At 36.2% G+C, this 19,809-nt stretch overlaps 1 protein-coding gene and 1 long non-coding RNA gene across 33 annotated transcripts; one reads left to right on the forward strand and one right to left on the reverse strand.

Annotated features, from left to right (window-relative positions):
* The first annotated feature begins 993 nt into the window (after window positions 1-993).
* cry3b (cryptochrome circadian regulator 3b) lies at window positions 994-19,432 on the forward strand. Of its 2 annotated transcripts, none has more exons than XM_049471673.1 (15): window positions 994-1,274; window positions 2,766-2,944; window positions 6,013-6,121; window positions 7,535-7,677; window positions 7,802-7,986; window positions 8,759-8,856; window positions 8,995-9,135; window positions 10,199-10,510; window positions 11,425-11,576; window positions 12,657-12,859; window positions 13,850-13,960; window positions 15,158-15,241; window positions 15,350-15,415; window positions 15,513-15,637; window positions 16,818-19,432. In XM_049471673.1, the coding sequence occupies exons 2-15, from the start codon at window positions 2,787-2,789 to the stop codon at window positions 16,863-16,865; spliced, it is 1,935 nt and encodes a 644-aa protein (XP_049327630.1). In that variant the 5' UTR covers window positions 994-1,274; window positions 2,766-2,786; the 3' UTR covers window positions 16,866-19,432. The 2 variants fall into 2 exon arrangements, with proteins under 2 accessions (XP_049327630.1, XP_049327629.1); XM_049471672.1 differs by having other exon boundaries at window positions 996-1,274; window positions 2,763-2,944.
* Window positions 6,128-7,156, reverse strand: LOC125787426 (uncharacterized). Of its 31 annotated transcripts, none has more exons than XR_007429311.1 (6): window positions 6,896-6,956; window positions 6,779-6,837; window positions 6,629-6,748; window positions 6,434-6,508; window positions 6,299-6,373; window positions 6,128-6,239 (listed from the first exon to the last, which is right to left on the reverse strand). It is a non-coding gene; the product is annotated as an uncharacterized LOC125787426 (long non-coding RNA). The 31 variants fall into 31 exon arrangements; XR_007429291.1 differs by lacking the exon at window positions 6,128-6,239 and adding an exon at window positions 7,075-7,156 and having other exon boundaries at window positions 6,244-6,313; window positions 6,794-6,837; window positions 6,881-6,910; XR_007429310.1 differs by lacking the exon at window positions 6,128-6,239 and adding an exon at window positions 7,075-7,156 and having other exon boundaries at window positions 6,244-6,313; window positions 6,599-6,703; window positions 6,734-6,793; window positions 6,866-6,910.
* Window positions 19,433-19,809: the final 377 nt, after the last annotated feature.

Consider the following 19,809-nt stretch of genomic DNA (forward strand, 5'->3'; position numbering starts at 1 on the left):
AAACTAGTAAATTATAGTAAAGTAAAATATTGGTGTAGTGTCCTGTATTAAACCTATATTTTTATACAGGTTGTATAATATTGATACAATTTTTGTGAAACTGCCTGTAACAAACTGTAGTGAGCTATAATAATGATAACGTATAATTTAGTAAAATATAGTAATGTTTAATACCAGTGAAGTGCCCTGTAGTAAACTATAGCAATTTATAATATTGATACAGTGTATTTAGTAACTGTAGTAATGTATAACGCTTGTGCAGTGTCCTGTATTAAACTAAAGTGTTCTATAATATTGATATGATTTTATTTAGTAAACTATAATAATGAGTGATATTGATATACGGGTGGAGTATCATGTTGTAAACTACAGTTATCTATAATAATTAATCAATTCAATCAACTTTAGTATAGTTCAGTTTTTTTTTTTTGTAAACAAATAAATAAATGTGAAACTTTTCTGAGGCAGTTTTAGTGACTCTAAAACGGTTTATACGCTACTGAACCCAGTTTCCTAAAACTGCCACTGTTTTTACTGCAACTGACCAACTCAGATCCTCAATGGCGCCTGATGGAGCGCCCTCACGAGCCCCCGTGATCATCCGGGTACTGCGAACAGCGACCAATGAAAAAGGAGATGCGGAAAGGGGGCGGGGACAGGCATCGCAGAAATGTGTCTGTATCAGGCTTAATACTGCACCTATATGAACGAGTAAAGCGTGGAATTCGTCCTAAAATCACGATAAATCGCATATGATGTTTAAAACGGGTTAAAACAGTGTCTAAAGCTCTATGCATCCACGCCACATAAACGTGAGAGGGGACCGAGGACGTCACAAACAAATTAGCCAATCAGAGGTGGAATTGCTGATGCGTGGTGTCCAAAGCAAGGGCACGGGGAGTGTAGATATAGAATTATAGAGTTAGTTTTTTCTGTAATATTTAACATATTTAAATAGAAACTTCCGATCTCGCTGCCGTAGATGATCTTGATATACAGATACAAGTAGTTACGTTTAGTGCACGATTAGTTTTTAAGGTCGTAAACACGTAAATTAGCAGATCTAGGAAGTCTGGATCTATAAGGCTTGTTTAAGGAGCATGCGCAGTAGCGAGAACGGTTATGAAACAGTCTGATTTTGTCCCGGTTAAGTTGAACGTAGGAATTGTCAATAATCCGAGAAACGAGCAGAACTGAGGGCATGAAAATCCCACTGACATGATTTCAGCACCAGGACTCACATAAATACAAATTCTGCTGCATCTAAACATAAGGTGAGTGTCTGTTTTAACCTTTAAATCTTTAATTTCCACACAGGAGACAGAATGTAAATCATCCCAGGGTTAAGTTGGGTTGGTTGTATAAGTGAGGTACTACTGACCTCATTTCTGCTGCTTATAATTCAGATAAAAAGTAAAGAAACTGTTTTATCACAGTATTATGTGTTTCTCTGGTCTAGAATAATAATTTAGTGTCAGATTAACATGATAAATTCTCTTAATATTGGGCACATATGGGAATTTACTGTTGACCCCATATAGAGGGATTTAACAGGCCAGATTTGACCATGTTAATTTAACTAATTTAACTTATAATAGTTCGTTATAGATACTGTGCACACTGATATTGAGCTAATTAAATAAATTAAGATATAAATATAATTTCTTAATGTAAAATACTTAAAAAAATTAAATTAAATCAGTAGAATAGACTCTACTCTATAATTATTATTTTTTTCAGCATTTATTTTTATTTAATTTTAATTTAGTCATTTATTAGTAATTTTTTAGTAGTAGGTATCTTGTTTAAATTTCACTGTTTCTAAAATACACTAAGAACTTAAAAACATTAAAATGTGCTCCATAAAAAACAAATATAACAATGCCCATTTCGATATCTGATAGTTAGTATAGATGTGTATATAATAAATAATGTTTAAATATTTTTTAACCTTTCTACAATAAATATAATCAAATAGAATTAGTGATTAAAATCAATCACACTATAGAGGGATTTTATCAGCATTCATTTATTTATTTGTTTTTTTTTTCACTGTAGCTAAATTACTTTGGGTACTTAAAAGCATTAAAAGGTGATCTATACATAATAATATAACAATGCCGATGCTGATATCTGATATTACACATGTAGGTTATATATACTGTTCAACAACAACAAAAAAGACCACTTCAGTTTCTGAATTAGTTTCTCTGATTTTGCTATTTATAGATATATGTTTGAGTAAAATGAACATTGTTGTTTAATTTTATATGCTACAGACAACATTTCTCCCAAATTCTAAATAAAAATATTGTCATTTAGAGCATTTATTTGCAAAAAAAATGAGAAATGGCTGAAATAACAAAAAAAGACGCAGAGCTTTCAGACCTCAAATAATGCAAAGAAAACAAGTTCATATTCATAAAGTTTTAAGAGTTCAGAAATAATCAATATTTGGTGGAAAAACCCTGTTTTTTAATCACAGTTTTCATGCATCGTGGCAAGTTCTTCACCAGTCTTACACACTGCTTTTGGATAACTTTATGCTGCTTTACTCCTGGTGCAAAAATTCAAGCAGTTCAGTTTGGTGGTTTGATGGCTTGTGATCATCCATCTTCCTCTTGATTATATTTTTTCAATTTGGTAAAATCAAAGAACCTCATTTTTAAGTGGTCTTTTATGTTTTTTTTAGAGCTGTATCTGCCGATAACAATGTTATTTCATGACAAATGACGATGTAATTTATTATAATGTTATTTCAGAAGACCCCTCTGCAGTGTGTGATCATGACTGTGAACTCCATCCACTGGTTCCGGAAGGGTCTGCGGCTGCACGATAACCCCGCCCTGCTGGAGGCGGTTCGAGGGGCGAACACACTGCGCTGCGTCTACTTTCTGGACCCTTGGTTCGCTGGGTCATCTAACCTGGGCGTGAACAGGTGGAGGTGAGTAACGGGGTTTAGAGAAGTTAGTTTATACTGTAAATACTAACTAATTATATAGGGATGAACTGATGTGGGAATTCTGGGACCATGGCGATATCTGATATTATACACGTATACTGTATATCCACTAATACTAATATTTATAACACGTTTATAACTTACAGAGAGACTATACACACCTTATACACACTTTATTAACTAACGTAACATTTGTATACCTTACATTTTAGCTTTCAAACAGTTGTATATTAATAAACACTAAAATGAAATGATGTTTTTGAAAGAAATTGGGCTTTCACAGCTTTAAACCCTCTTTTTAAAATAACTGTTAAATGTTAAATAAAACAGTAGAGCTATTGAAACTAATAACAATAGATTAAAAATTAGGTCAAACTATTTTACTGCTATTTTACAGTATCACAGCCAGTTCCACTTGATCTTTTTTTCAGCATGCAATAAATTTGTTGATATCGGCCAAATCGAGAAAAAAGCAATTATCGTCTGATACCGATATAATTCTGATATCATTGTGCACCCCTACTAATAAACGATGAAAATTAAATAATTTATAGCAGTTACTGATTCATTAATAGTCTATAATTAATTATTTAAAATTATTTTTTCGGAATAATTCACAGTATATACTCAAAAATTCATAATGGATACAGGAGATATTATACAGAAGATATAGATATATACAGAATATTTCACAGTGCATATTAAATAATGTATAGTAGATACTGAATAATTTACTGTAGGTGCTCAATAATTCAATAACTCATAGCGGATACTGAATATGTAATGGGATCACGACAGCATAATAAGCAGGAAAGTAAGATTCAGGAAATAAAAAAGTGTTACACAGAGAGTACTGTAGATGATTATGTGAGTTTTATTGTTTTATTACTGCTAGTTTAAGTGTTTAAATCACTCAGATGTAATTAATGAGTTATAATGTAAAACAGGAGATAAAAGACAAAAAGTTTAAGTTAAAAATCATTGAAAAATCATTATAGTATAACACTCATAATCACAGTTAAAAGTCATCGCAGTTTTCAACACTGTCAGAATTCCATAAATGGATGAATACTGCCTACACACACACACACACACACACACACACAGTTCCCAGTGATGATATTATTACGCAGTTTGCAGCCCAGAACATCTCCCACACAAAGATAGAGCATCACTCGTGTCAGTGTGTGTGTGTGTGCCTGTATGATCTGTTCCGTGGGTTGTTGTCAAGCACACACTGTGCATATACACACACACACTCGCGCACTCACACACACACACACACACACACCATTCTCTGTGGGAGAAATAGATCATAACAAAATTCTAAACTATTTAATTAGTTTATTATTATTAATATGATTATTATTATTATTATTATTATTATTATTATTATTATTCACATATTAACTTATTCATACATTCAGTAATAATTCCTGGCCCTAGACTAATTCTGTGACAGATCTGTGTGTGTAAGCTCCATTCAGCAGCAGTGCGTCAGACTGTGAATGGGCCGGCCTTGATCTGAAATCCCTCACGTCTGATTGGTTAACAGGATAAAGGCAGAACCTTATGCAGAGCAGACATGTGTACATCTGTCTGCAACACCTGCACAACACACACACACACACACACAAAGACACACACACGTGCAGACAGACAGACAGACACAGGCAGAGTGTGGAACAGGTTTACTGAGTCTAAAGCAGCTCTAAATAAAGCTAATGCAGATAAATCCTCAAAATCCTGATGAAGTTCTGGAGATTTTTTTTCTGGATGTTTATTTTAAGGAATTAAGGTCAGTCTGATAAATGTAGGCTTGTTTGGATGATGTATTGTCCTAGAAATAATAATAATTATTATTAATAAGCTGTTTTATTTGAATAAATAATAAGTCACTTTAGTCATTCTGTGTCACTGATCTAATGATGATATTATAATAGCATACTTTTAAAGAAGAAAATATAAGACAATATATTGGATTATATACAGTAGGTGGTAAATATATTAAATATCTTTGTTTTAGGCAAATTCAGTGTAACAGCTTATTCACATAAATGGACCCAGTATTGAGTATTGAGGTCAGGAAAAGTATTTTTATTTATATAATATTTTTAAAGGTTTATGTCGATAATGTTAGTATTGTGACAGGCCAAAATAAAAGTACTTTTAATACAGTTTTTAATTAGTTTAAAAGTGATAAGCAAAACAGAATGACTGCTGAATTTTAACCAGTACGACAGTCATTTTTTCCTTTTAATGTGTCATTAAAATACAGCACCAGTCAAAAGTTTGGACATACCTCTTGTCTTTTTAAAACAAATATTTTTTTATACATTGTAAATTTAATATTGTAGACTATATTAAAGCTATACAGGAACACATGAAATTATAAAGTGAACTAAAAGTGTCAAAAATGTGTTTTATAGTTTAGATTCGTCTAACTTCTAAGTTATTCAAAAGCAGTGTGTAAGACTGGCGGAGGAGAACATACCAAGACGCATGAAAACCATGATATGACTATAAAATAACAATTTAGAACTTAAAGCCTGCATTTTTTTACATGTTAATACAACAAATAGATGTTAAACCCGAATGTTAATGTGTAAAAAGCTGTATATTAATTCTGTTACAGGGTTTATTTATAGTTTTATAATGTTTGATATTTTGGTTTGTGGTGCACTAATGCGTGTCAGTGCACATGCACGACTGTCTGCGTCACCGTCTCCATGGCGATGACCTACTTTCAGCAGGAGGGCCGCTGTACACACACACACACACTCTCATACACACACACACACTCTCACACACATACACACTCACGCTCTCTCACACACACACTCATATACACATATTCAAACACACACTCACACACACACCTACTGCTGAATACGTTCATTTAAAGAGGCGTCCACAAACATTTGGACATGTAGTTTATGCTGAGTTTAGATGTAGGGCAGGGCTGCCGTTGTATAACAGCTGAAGTGGTAACAGATCCGCTCGTGACCGTGTGTGTGTGTGTGTGTGTGTGTGTGTGTGTGTGTGTGCAGGTTTCTGCTGCAGAGTTTGGAGGATTTAGATGCCAGTCTCCGTAAACTTAACTCTCGTCTGTTCGTTATCCGCGGCCAGCCTGCTAACATCTTCCCACGACTGTTTAAGGTAATCCAGTACACCTGTACAGAATTACACACCTGTACAGTGCACACCTGTAGAAACACAACTGTACAAAAAAACTTTAAAAACACACCAGTATAAAACACACCTGTAAAAAACACACCTGTAAAAACACACCTGTATAAAACACACCTGTATAAAACACACCTGTATAAAACACACCTGTAAAAAACACACCTGTATAAAACACACCTGTTTAAAACACACCTGTTTAAAACACACCTGTAAAAAACACACCTATATTAAACACACGTGTAAAAAACACACGTGTAAAAAACACACCTGTATGAAACACACCTGTATAAAACACACCTGTAAAAAACACACCTGTTTAAAACACACCTGTAAAAAACACACCTGTATAAAACACACCTGTTTAAAACACACCTGTAAAAAACACACCTATATTAAACACACCTGTAAAAAACACACCTGTATAAAACACACCTGTTTAAAACACACCTGTAAAAAACACACCTATATTAAACACACCTGTAAAAAACACACCTGTAAAAAACACACCTGTAAAAAACACACCAGTATAAAACACACCTGTATAAAACACACCTGTATAAAACACACCAGTATAAAACACACCAGTATAAAACACACCTGTAAAAAACACACCTGTAAAAAACACACCAGTATAAAACACACCTGTAAAAACACACCAGTATAAAACACACCAGTATAAAACACACCTGTAAAACACACCTGTATAAAACACACCTGTATAAAACACACCAGTATAAAACACACCTGTATAAAACACACCTGTATAAAACACACCTGTATAAAACACACCTGTATAAAACACACCTGTATAAAACACCCCATTATGAAACACACCTGTATAAAACACACCTGTATAAAACACACCTGTATAAAACACACCTGTATAAAACACCCCATTATGAAACACACCTGTAAAAACACACCTCTAAAGAAAACATACACAAAAAGTACATCCTTGTTCCAATCACACCTGAACAATCTTCAAAATATACAGAACACATCTGCACAAAACACATTTGTACCCAACACACCTGTACATCCATCACACAAAACACACTTGTTCCAATCACACCTGAACAAAACACACAAATTCTTCTGAACACAAATCTACAAAATACACCTGTAACACACACCTCTACTGAACACACCTGCACCAACACAAAACACACACCTCTTAAAACTCACACTTTTACTAATCACACCTGCATGGACACACCTACACAAAACACATCTGTACAAAACATACAAAACACACAATCTTTTAAACATTAAAAATCCTCCCTAATACCACATGATCTGTGCTGTGTCGGCTAACGCTAAGTTAGCATTAGGCTGGGTTATTGCTAGCTGTCTGGTGTGTCTGTTGTGTGCTGCCCCCTGCAGGAGTGGAAGATTAATCGGCTGACGTTTGAGTGTGACTCTGAGCCGTTCGGGAAGGAGCGCGATGCTGCGATTAAGAAGCTGGCGTCTGAGGCGGGCGTGGAGGTCACCGCCAAAATCTCACACACACTCTACGACCTGGACAAGTACGAACTTCACACTCACACACACACACACACACACACCACAGGGAAATGCAAATGGTTAATAAAGACCTACCTGTTCAGAAATAAAAACTGAAAATAACCTGTACCTCTCTCTGTTTCTTAGGATTATTGAGCTGAACGGGGGTCAGCCTCCTTTAACCTATAAGCGTTTTCAGACGCTGGTCAGCGGTATGGATCCTCCAGATGCTCCACTGGAGCCGCTGACTCTCGAGCTGTTGGGCAGCTGCACCACGCCGGTCTCCGCTAATCACCAGGACAAATATGGAGTTCCGGCACTGGAGGAACTGGGTGAGAAAAGCACACGATAGAACAGCAAATGTCAGATCAATTGACCGTAAGTTTTGGGATTTGGGGGATTTAGCTCCCTCTCTGGTGAGAATGGGTAATTGCACCGAGCATGTAGAAGAAGAATCATTTTAAACTGGGTGGGTGTGATGCGGTCTCCTTTCAGAGCCGATAAATCCGATTCCAGGTTATGTTCAGTCAGAGAGAGAGAGAGAGAGCACGTCTTATTAATCTGCATTAATCTGCTATAGAATTGTGCTTTATTATACAAAAAATTAGAGTGAATTCTGGGACTTCTACATACAGCTATACACATATTTCTGTATATACAACTCTGTGCATATAATAATGAAGTGTTATTTGTGAATTGTTTGTACGTTTTGTCTGTCAGACCTCAGGCAGAATAGCAGCTATTGCAGCTAATCGGGATTTAAATAAAACAATATTTTAATAAACTTACTTATCAAATACTCTATAAATTTACTATAAATGCACATAATGTTATTTTACAGAAACAGAGTTTATTGGTACAGGTCTGATTGGTAGAGGGTGTTACAATAGGAGCAAAGTAATATTAAAAAAGCATGTTATTATGTATTAAAACCACTTTAAATATCAAAGGAAAAGTTATATTCATAGTTTTCATTTCAGTTTTAGAACTCGTAACTACTGTATGTGTGATTTATAAATGTTTAATTCTCACAATGTTTTAAAGTTACGTTTATTGAGTGTGTTTTTGTGTGTGTGTGTGTGTGTGTGTGTGTGTGTGTTTAAGGCTTTGATATTGAGGGTCTGGCTCCAGCTGTCTGGCCTGGAGGAGAATCTGAAGCGTTGGCGAGGATAGCAAGACACCTCGGTCCTGACCTGTCTACAGTACGTCACAACACACACCTGGCACAAACACCTGACACATTAAAGCGATGGTTCAGAGAAAAGAATCACACTATCTTCTCACTTTCTCTTTTTTTTTTTCATTTTATCGTGTCTGATTGTGTGTGCTGCCCCCTGCAGGCGTGGCAGGAGAATTTCGAGAGGCCGAAGTTGAGCTCCAGCCCCCTGCTGGCGAGTCCGCTGGGTCTCAGCCCGTACCTGCGCTTCGGCTGCCTGTCCTGCAGACTGTTCTACTCCAAACTCACCGAGCTCTACAAACGGGTCAGACAATCTAACACGCTTTACTGTCTGTTTCTGTGGGTATATATGGCAGTAATGTGTGTGTATAGAGCTGTAATATAGATATATGTGGCAGTAACATAAATATATAGTATATGTCTAGTATGTGGTAAATATGTCTATAACGTAAAAATATGTGTCCATACTATACATATGGCAGTAATGTGGGTATGTATGACCAGATATGTGGGTGTATATGGCTGAAATGTGGGCATTAATTGCTGAAATGTGGGTATATATGGCTGCATTGTGGTTACATATCAGTAATGTGGGTGTATACAGACGTATTGTGGGTGTATTTTGCTGAAATGTGGGTGGGTATGCCAGAAATTTGGGTTTATATGGCAGAAATGTGGGTATACACGGCAGAAATGTGGGTATGTATGACTGTATTGTAGTGGTATATTACAGTTATGTAAGTATATATATGCCAGTAATATGGGTATATATATGCCAGTAATGTGGGTATGTATGACTGTATGTTATGTGGGTATATGTGGCAGTGATGTGGGTGTATATTGCAGTAATTTGGGTGTATATTACATGTATGTCAGTGAATGTGGATATATATGTCTGAAATGCGGGTATATGTGGCAGTAATGTGAGTATATATAAAGCAGTTATGTGGGCGTATATGTTTGAGATGTAGGCATATATGACAATAATGTGGATATATGTGCCAGTAACGTGGGTGTATATTACAGGTATGAGTATAAATGGCAATAATGTGGGTATATACAGCAGTAATGTGGGTGTATATTACAGTTTTGTGAGTATATATGGCAGTAGTGCAGGTGTATATTATAGTTATGTGAGTATATATGACTATTGTGGGTGTATATTACAGGGATAAGTATATATGGCAGTAATGTGGGTATATACAGCAGTAATGTGGTTATATATTACGGTTTTGTGAGTAAATATGGCAGTAATGCAGGTGTATATTACAGTTATGTGAGTATATATGATTGTTATGTAGTTATGTATTGCAGTAGTGTGGGTATATATGTCTGTAAATCTATACTGTTGCCTTTTCCACCCCCAGGTGAAGCAGAACAGCACTCCCTCCATCTCTCTGTATGATAAGCTGCTGTGGAGGGAGTTTTTCTACACCGCCGCCACCAACAACCCGCGCTTCGACCGGATTGAGGGGAACCCGATCTGCCTGCGGATCCCGTGGGAGCGGAACCCCGAGGCTCTGGCTAAATGGGCTGAAGCTCGAACCGGGTTCCCCTGGATTGACGCCATCATGACCCAGCTGAGACAGGAGGGCTGGATCCACCACCTCTCCCGACACGCTGTGGCCTGCTTCCTCACCCGCGGAGACCTGTGGATCAGCTGGGAGGAGGGCATGAAGGTCAGAGAGTGTGTGTGTGTGTGTGTGTGTGGTAAACATAGTACAGTACAGCAGTGAAGTATACATAATACTCCAGTAGATACAGATACAGTATTTTAGTATTTTTATGTACAGTAGTGAAGTAAAAACAATACTCCAGTGGATACAGATACAGTATTTTAGTACTGAAGTTCAGTACTGGAGTAAAAATAATACTCCAGTAGATACAGATACTTTTCTAAATACTTAAGTACAGTAGTGTAGTAAAAATAATACTCCAGTAGATACAGATACTTTTCTAAATACTTAAGTACAGTAGTGTAGTAAAAATAATACTCCAGTAGATGCAGATACAGTATTTTAGTACTTAAGTACAGTAGTGTAGTAAAAATAATACTCCAGTAGATACAGATAGAGTATTTTAGTACTTAAGTACAGTAGTGTAGTAAAAATAATACTCCAGTAGATACAGATAGAGTATTTTAGTACTTAAGTACAGTAGTGTAGTAAAAATAATACTCCAGTAGATACAGATAGAGTATTTTAGTACTTAAGTACCGTAGTGTAGTAAAAATAATACTCCAGTAGATACAGATAGAGTATTTTAGTACTTAAGTACCGTAGTGTAGTAAAAATAATACTCCAGTAGATACAGATACAGTATTTTAGTACTTAAGTACAGTAGTGTAGTAAAAATAATACTCGAGTAGATACAGATACAGTATTTTAGTACTTAAGTACAGTAGTGTAGTAAAAATAATACTCCAGTAGATACAGATAGAGTATTTTAGTACTTAAGTTCTTAAGTAATGAAGTGAAAAGATGAAGGAGTGGGAAAAGTTGGTAGGGATGAAATTTTATCTCTATTGTAGTAAAATGTAATTGTGTGTGTGTGTGCTAATTGTTTGTGTGTGTGTGTACCTGTGTGTGTTTAGGTGTTTGAGGAGCTCCTGCTGGATGCTGATTGGAGTGTGAATGCCGGCAGTTGGATGTGTCACTCCTGCAGTTCGTTTTTCCAGCAGTTCTTCCACTGTTACTGTCCTGTCGGCTTCGGTCGCCGCATCGACCCCAATGGAGACTTCATTAGGTATGAAAAACACACACACATATGTATATATACACACACACACGTGATTCAGTTTCAGATATAGTGGAGGACTGTATTACCATGTTTTTTGGACAATAAGGGGCACCTAAAAAGCCTTTAATTTTCTCAAAAATCATCACAGCGCTAACGCTCAGAGGAAAGCGCAGCGACTCGGTTCTGATACATGAGCTCACAGACGCAGCCTTGTGCTGATACACATCACCCTAGGAGTGATGAGGGGAAGAGTGCCATCTACTGTACCCACCCAGAGAGAGCAAGACCAATGGTGTTCTGTGCTCTCTCAGGGCTCTGGTAGCTGATGGCAAGCTGCATGACCGGGATTCGAACCAGCAATCTCCCGATCATAGTGGCAGCGCTTTAGACCACTCGGAGCCCCAAAATTTTGAAATTCTAAGCTTACTATAAATAAACAGAAGCTTTTTACTTACCCAAATAAAAGGTTTTCAGGAGATATATTTGTGTAGATTAACATCCAGGACTTGTTTGACTTTAAAAGAAAATAGGTTTCTTGAAGAATTAAGAAATGAAGAGTTTAGTTTAGTTTAGTTATGTATCATACTTTCTGCCTAAAATACCTTAAATTAATCTACATAATCTTTTAATCTTTTATTTTAAGATTAACAACTCTTAACATGATATTAGTGGTTGGTAATGTGTGTAATAATGCATATTTTCGAATCGCTGGGCTTATTTGTGTGGATCGAGTCTTTGCCTTCGCCGCCTTTGTCCTGTGTGGGCACCCGTACTCTGATTACGTCAGGAAAACATGGCGACACCCACGTTCACTTCGATTTAGGCATCCTTAGTAGTGTCGCTTAACGCAGCTTATAATCTGGTGCTCCTAATATATGAAGATAGATTCGTTCATTAAAGAAAATACGGTAATTAAAATTCTTTCTCTCCCTACAAGCCTCTCTTTCTCACTTTCTCTTATTGTTTTGATGTTGTACGGAGCTCATGTTTGAAGGTAGAGTGTGTGTGGGTGTGTAAGCGTGAGTGTGTCCAACCCCAGGCCATTGTGATGAGGCGCTGCGGTTTAATCTCTCCCTGTGCTTCCAGACGCTATTTACCTGTCCTTAAAGAATTCCCAGCCAAATACATCTACGACCCCTGGAACGCTCCGGAGGACGTGCAGGCGGCCGCCAAGTGTGTGATCGGAGTGGACTACCCGAAGCCCATGGTGAACCACGCCGAGGCCAGCCGACTGAACATCGAGCGCATGAGACAGATCTACCAGCAGCTCTCCCGCTACAGAGGCCTGAGTGAGTCACTGATCTTCAATCAATCCAAAAAACTGCAATGTTTCAATCATAAATGATTTATTCTTTAAATGACTCTTTAAATAAATATCATTCTGCTTTATTAAAAGTAGGGTCAGATCTGATCAGATCATACCTTATATCATCAAATATTATATTATTACAGCTGTGGTTAGTGAGTGAGAGATTCATTCTTTTCAAATGAATCATTTTAAAGGCTGTACTAAACTGATTCACCTCCACAAATGATTCACTCTGCTCAGTTAACCTGTTTTATTTTATTTAGGATTCAACACCCTGTTTTATAGATTCAGTAAAGAAAGTAAAGAAACCGGCCTCATATACAGCTCTGGAAAAAATGAAGAGAGCACTTCAGTTCCTGAATCAGTTTCTCAGATTTTTTGCTATTTATAGGTTTATGTTTGAGTAAAATGAACATTGTTGTTTTATTCTATAAACTACAGACAACATTTCTCCCAAGTTCCTAATAAAAATATTCTCATTTAGAGCATTTATTTACAGAAAATGAGAAATGTCTGAAATAACAAAAAAAAAAAGATGCAGAGCTTTCAGACCTCAAATAATGCAAAGAAAACAAGTTCATATTCATAAAGTTTTAAGAGTTCAGAAATAATCAATATTTGGTGGAATAATCCTGGTTTTTAATCACAGTTTTAATTTCATGCATCTTGGCATCATCACCAGTCTTACACACTACTTTTGGATAACTTTATGCTGCTTTACTCCTGGTGCAAAAATAGTTCAAGCAGTTCAGTTTGGTGGTTTGATGGTTTGTGATCATCCATCTTCCTCTTGATTATATTCCAGAGGTTTTCAGTTTGGTAAAATTAAATCAAAAGAAAGAAACTTATCATTTTGAAGTGCTCTCTTATTTTTTTTCCAGAGATGTATATGCACTATAATACGTTGTTTCTGAGAAATAGGTTCTGTTAATCTGCAGCTTATATGTTTTATGTAACTCTCTCTCTCCAGGCCTTCTTGCTACTGTGCCGTCCAACCATGTGGAGGATCTGAATATGAATGTGATTAATGGAACAGCACCCTCTCCTGGCAAGCGCAGTAGAAACAGCGTGCTGGCCTACAGTGAGTCTCTTTTAGGATCTTATCTCACACCCTGAGTAAGGCGCGTTCAGTGCTCACTGCTATCTTACACCCCACCAAGAGTCTATTTTCACACCTTCCTCCTGCCTGGTTTAAGGCCCTGTCCCGCTGCGATTGCGTCTAAATATCCACTAAAGTACGTCCAAATTTATCAGAAAATACTGCGTCCACCTGTACGTGCCGTCCAAATATCCACTAAAATACGTCCGTACTGCGTCTAAATATCCACTAAATTACGTCCATATTAGTCGCAGTCTATTCCGAAAATTTCGGGAGGTACCAAAACCACTTTTGCGTCTAAAGTGGACGGCAACGTCTAAACTACGTCCACTTGGACGGTGCCGTCCAAATATCCACTAAACTACGTCCATATTGCGTCTAAATATCCACTAAATATCCACTAAACTGCGTCCACTGAAATTTGGACGTACTTTAGTGGATATTTAGACGCAATCGCAGTGGGACAGGGCCTTTAAATAGCAGCAGAGCTTCTGAATATATCTACACTGATGGGCGTGGTGTTCTGGAAATGAGGTGTGTTCAGGTACATTTCTGGAGTTTTGCTTGTTTATCTTGGTAACAGAAAACACAGGAGCTCCACTGACTGAATACAACCTAGACAGACGTTCATCGCTATCTCGGAAACTCAGCAGTGCACAAACCCAACTTTTACATCAACAATAAACAGAATAGTAAATAAAATAACATTGCTGTTCCCGTAAATGAGCTGCTGGAGCTCCTTCACAGCGTCAACCAGCAGCTCACTTTCCTCTGCTGAGAAGCGTTTGTTGGACACGTCCAGGTAGCTGCACTGTTACAATAGCAATCCACCAAAGACAGAGCTCACCTGACTCTTAAAGAGAATGATGAGTGAGAGACACTCTGATTGGTTTATTTGATGCTACGCCCAAAATTAACCACACCCGTGATTAATTAAGAGAATTAGTGCATGCCTTCTGTGAGCTTTAAGTGGTACTTTTCCCGTGGTTACGATAGCAAAGACACACTGACATGCCCTAAATCAAGCTCTAAAGTGCACGGATGATGGCTCACCTACCTGAATGAATTAGTTAAGACTCATTAATTCTGAATTATGACTTTTTATTTTATTAGTTTAATGCAAGCTTTGAGTTTTTAGTGACCGGTTTAGAGATTGTTGTTGATGTATGTGTCCTGCAGGGGGCAGGAAAGAGCGCAGGGCTAATGCAGACGAACAGCCCGGACCAAGCGGAGCCAAACATCGCTCCGTCATCCACACACTGGGTGTGTATTCACACTCAGACACACACTCTTTAGTGTAAATCTTTAGTCACAGTGTTTATTGATTTAATATTTAAACTGTGAATGTTTCTTCTCCTTTGTCCCTCTCAGGCCACCGTACTGTCCCCCGAGCCTCCCCGTCCCAAGCGCACAGGTTCGCTGTTCCTCAGCATCCAGGTGAGCTCAGATCTCAGGTGTCGTTATCTCGTTATCTCGTTTTGCGTGATCATTTGTTTGTTTGTTTTTACATTTTTGTCTGTTTTTGTTTGTGCAGGTGGGCTGATTCGGCTGCCGGGGTCGGGGGCGGGAAAGAGGGAGCGGGAGGCGGAGCATGAAGGTAACCATGGAGACAAAGGCCACGCCTCCTTTGCTCTGAAGGTCCAGCGCCAAAGCACAGAGGTCAGTTCAGGAGTCTCAGTGCAAATCACAAGAAAACAAAACACAAATAAATAGGATAAAAAATGTAAATATATATTTCATTCATGTCTTAATCAGAATATATATTATAGGGCTGAACTATTAATTGTTTTTAATTGAAATCGCAATTTAAATGGACACGATTTGCAATTTGAATTAGCCAATAGCCTGCAAGTGTGTGTGTGAAGATGCAGCTATTGATTTTTATTTTTTTTGTTCCTTAAAATATGTATTTTTTAATGACAACTGCATTTAATCCCTAAGAACCCTGGGAATATAATTATATTTAATAGATATGTTGACCACTAATACAGGTTTAGGGTTTAATGGATTAAAATAATCACAGTTTAAATCGAAATCGCAATATTTTATGAAAAAAAAAATTGCCAAATTTCCAAGCTCTTTAAGTTCCTTGTAGCGCCCAAACACCACACAGATCACAAAAATACTCCTAATTATGGACTTAAATTCTAATTCTTAAATTTTAAATGAAGAATAAACATCATCACATTGTCAATAATGTTTTTTTTTATTTATTTTGATATTAATAAAAAAAATAAAAATGTTTAGTTCAATGTACGATCTTCTATTATTCTGTAAATTTTTGGTGTTTTAGGTTTTTGTCGTAGTATCGTTTCTGTATTGGTATTGAGATATTTAGGCAGGTATCATATCAAAAGTTATAGTTACACTTACTGATTGTTGCTATGTACCGTGTGAAAATAATATATAATATTATAATCTAAATAAAACTTAAATAAAACTTAAATAAAACCGGTCGTTCATTATAAAGTGACATATTTTATTTTCTCTTGTGTATATTTGTTATAATTGCTCTTTAACTAAGCAATCAATATGTTTTATCCAATTACTCGATTAATCCAATGAATGTATAGTAGAATATTCAATTACTAAAATATTTGAGAAATTTCAGAACTTGAACACAAATATGGGTTTAGTTGTAAACATTTAATGCTAGATATTATATTTAGAATTTGTAAAATAAAAATAAAATAAATAAATAATTAAATCATTAAGTACTTTAGCACTATAGACAAATCTGGGCTCAGTAAAAAGTAATGACAGGATCTAATAATAATCTAATATCCTCTTTTATATCCTCTTTTAATTATATAACCTAATGCTATTTTTGTTTTTGCAGGAGGGTTGTAATGATGGATCGGAAGCAGGTCAGGCTTTCACCTCCTGAGCCCCGCCCACCCTGATAATTCTGTACAGTATTACTGTAATATACGTGTGTTAAAACACGCCCCTTCTTTATTTTGTACTAAATGTAAAACTACAATCTAAATTCTGCTGAAATTTGCTACATGCGCGATGGTTGTAGTGTTTTTGGCTATGAAATCTGAGGTATTGCTAAATCTGCTTAGCATTTTGGAGATATTTTAATAACCTGTATGAAATCTGTATGTGATTTTATCGCATTTTATACACTATAATTATATTTTTCAGAAACACCAATTATATTTGGTGGATTAAACACCAGCTCAGCTACAGTTCTGTATATAAAATCTGTGTTAAAAATGTGTTTACACCCTGATCAGCAGAGAAAAATGCCCTCAGATAACGAAGCGATATTGAGTTTTTTATCGGGATATTGAGGGAGATCTTGTGTTAGCTGTTTAAATCTGTTTCTATTGTAACAGAGTATCTATTGGACGGTGTTTATCTGATCAGTGGTCCAGAGCTGGTCAAGTTTGGGTCCAAAAATGCACAATCCCAGTCTGCAGGCTCCGCCCACTTCTGTGTTCCACCTTAGCGACTGTTGCAAGGTTGGACAAGCTTTACAGACGCTGACAACATTTCCATTCAGTCCCACAACAGGAGACTGCAGCTAACAGTCTCAGCAGTGATGTGAAGTGTGAACACATCAGTGGGTATAGTTTGCATTAATCAGTTCTATATATATACAGATACAGCTCTGGAAAAAAAATAAGAGAGCACTTACAAAATAATGAGTTTCTGTGATTTTACCAAATTGAAAACTTCTGGAATCAAATATAATCAAGAGGAAGATGGATGATCACAAACCATCAAACCACCAAACTGAACTGCTTGAATTTTTGCACCAGGAGTAAAGCAGCATAAAGTTATCCAAAAGCAGTGTGTAAGACTGGTGGAGGAGAACATGATGCCAAGATGCATAAAAAAAACTGTGATTAAAAAAACAAAATATTGATTATTTCTGAACTCTTAAAACTTTATGAATATGAACTTGTTTTCTTTGCATTATTTGAGGTCTGAAAGCTCTGCATCTTTTTTGTTATTTCAGTCATTTCTCATTTTCTGTAAATAAATGCTCTAAATGAGAATATTTTTATTTGTAATTTGGGAGAAATGTTGTCTGTAGTTTATAGAATAAAACAACAATGTTCATTTTACTCAAACATAAACCTATAAATAGCAAAATCAGAGAAACTGATTCAGGAACTGAAGTGTTCTCTTATTTTTTTCCAGAGCTGTATATATATATAATTATCTCAGAAGCAGGATGATTGTGGAAAATGCTGTTTATCACTGGTCCTCTATCCTGTTCTTCGTTATTTATTTGGTTAAAGGATAATGTGGCTGTACAGAGTATATCTGCTCTCTGTGTTCACATCAGCTTCTGTCTGCTGTCTGCAGCTTTCTCTCTCTTAGAAGAAGAAATTCCAGTGTTGCTTATTGTTGTGCTTTTGTCTTGCTCTAACACACCAAATTCAACTATTTATTTAGCAAAAGTTAGAAAAATATGATGACCAAGCATCTTCATGCTTTCTTTTCCAAAGTACTCAGGAAAGATTGAGCTGCTGTTTTGTGTGTTAACTTATTTGTTTTTTGCAGAGAAATTGCAAAATATGAAGAATTCTTTTTTTATTTAGTCTGTTTTCAGCTATGCTAGCTTGCTAGCGTAATACCGTCTCTATCAACAGACTTGCAGAATACAATAGAAATTTATACCAAACAAATATTAAACAAAGCAATTTATTTATCCAAATTAACATTTTTTAAGAGAAATATATGTGTAGATTTAAAACAGTTCCTTTTTAAATTCTACTTGGATGCCAATATGGATTATATTCTTTTCTATAGTTGCTGTAGCATCAGCTAATCAGCTAGCTATGCTAAAGTAGCTAAAGCAGCTCATACAATCCCTTCATTTTTCTTAAACATATGATTGAAAGTTGATTTATTTTACAGAATATCCTACATAAATATAAACAAGAATGAATACTAATCATACTAAACAACGTGGGTACGTGTTGTGTGCTAAAACTAGCTTTTAACTAGTTTTTTTTACAGGTTATTCACACCTGTATGTGTGGAATCAGGTGTGTTAGAGCAGCAAAACACTATTTTATTGAGAGCTCCAGAAGAAAAGATTGTGGCTTATCTTGGTTATTATAACCAGGTTAAACCAGGTTATTTCGAGCATAAAATCTCCATCACTTCATTTTGTCTTCCGTTTATCCACTGTAAAAAAACTCCAGCCTGCTGAGCCCAAATCTGTGTAAATAAAATCCCTCCATCAGCTTTTCTTATTCTACACCGCTTAGCTTTTCTACCTGGTGATCTGTTCATCTCTCCACGCTGTAAATCCGCCTTTTATCGCTTTCGTCTTTTTCTACTGAATTTCCTAGCTTTCTCTGTCGACTTTTACATTTATAAATAGAGGATTTAGGACTGTGATGTCTCGTACCAGCACCTGTCCTGCAGCTTTAATCTGTGGATGTTGTTCCGAATTACGCAGAAAATAAAGTGAAAAGAAAAACTAAACGACTGTTTCTGTTTTTTATTTGCTTTCACAGCATTTAAAGGTGAGTAACATCAGGAAAAGGACAGCACTCATTTACATTTTATATCTTAATTAAATTAATATACAATAGAAACATATAAGAACATAAGGAATCATGTAGTAACTTAAAACTTGTGGTTTCTGAGGCTGGTAACTCTAATGAACTTATCCTGTACAACAGAGGAAACTCTTGCTCTTCCTTTCCCTGAGTGTTCCTGATGAGGGCCAGTTTCATCATAACAATTTTCATCTTAACTGACCTTAATTTCCTAAATCATTCTTAATCCTTTTCTTTACTTAGTTATGTAGTTGAGTAGTTCTTGTTTCTCATAATCTGGATTCGAACATTACTCAAATA

The sequence above is a fragment of the Astyanax mexicanus genome, chromosome 24 (assembly GCF_023375975.1).
Source record: "Astyanax mexicanus isolate ESR-SI-001 chromosome 24, AstMex3_surface, whole genome shotgun sequence".
In the NCBI taxonomy this organism is placed as follows: Eukaryota; Metazoa; Chordata; class Actinopteri; order Characiformes; family Acestrorhamphidae; genus Astyanax; species Astyanax mexicanus.

Excerpts from the sequence above, each read along its gene's own strand:
- cry3b (XM_049471673.1), top strand. The coding sequence starts at position 2,787 with ATGACTGTGAACTCCATCCACTGGTTCCGGAAGGGTCTGCGGCTGCAC. Across the intron at positions 8,857-8,994 it reads TCGGTCCTGACCTGTCTACA|GCGTGGCAGGAGAATTTCGA; the intron begins GTACGTCACAAC and ends TGCCCCCTGCAG. Across the intron at positions 15,242-15,349 it reads CTCCGTCATCCACACACTGG|GCCACCGTACTGTCCCCCGA; the intron begins GTGTGTATTCAC and ends TGTCCCTCTCAG.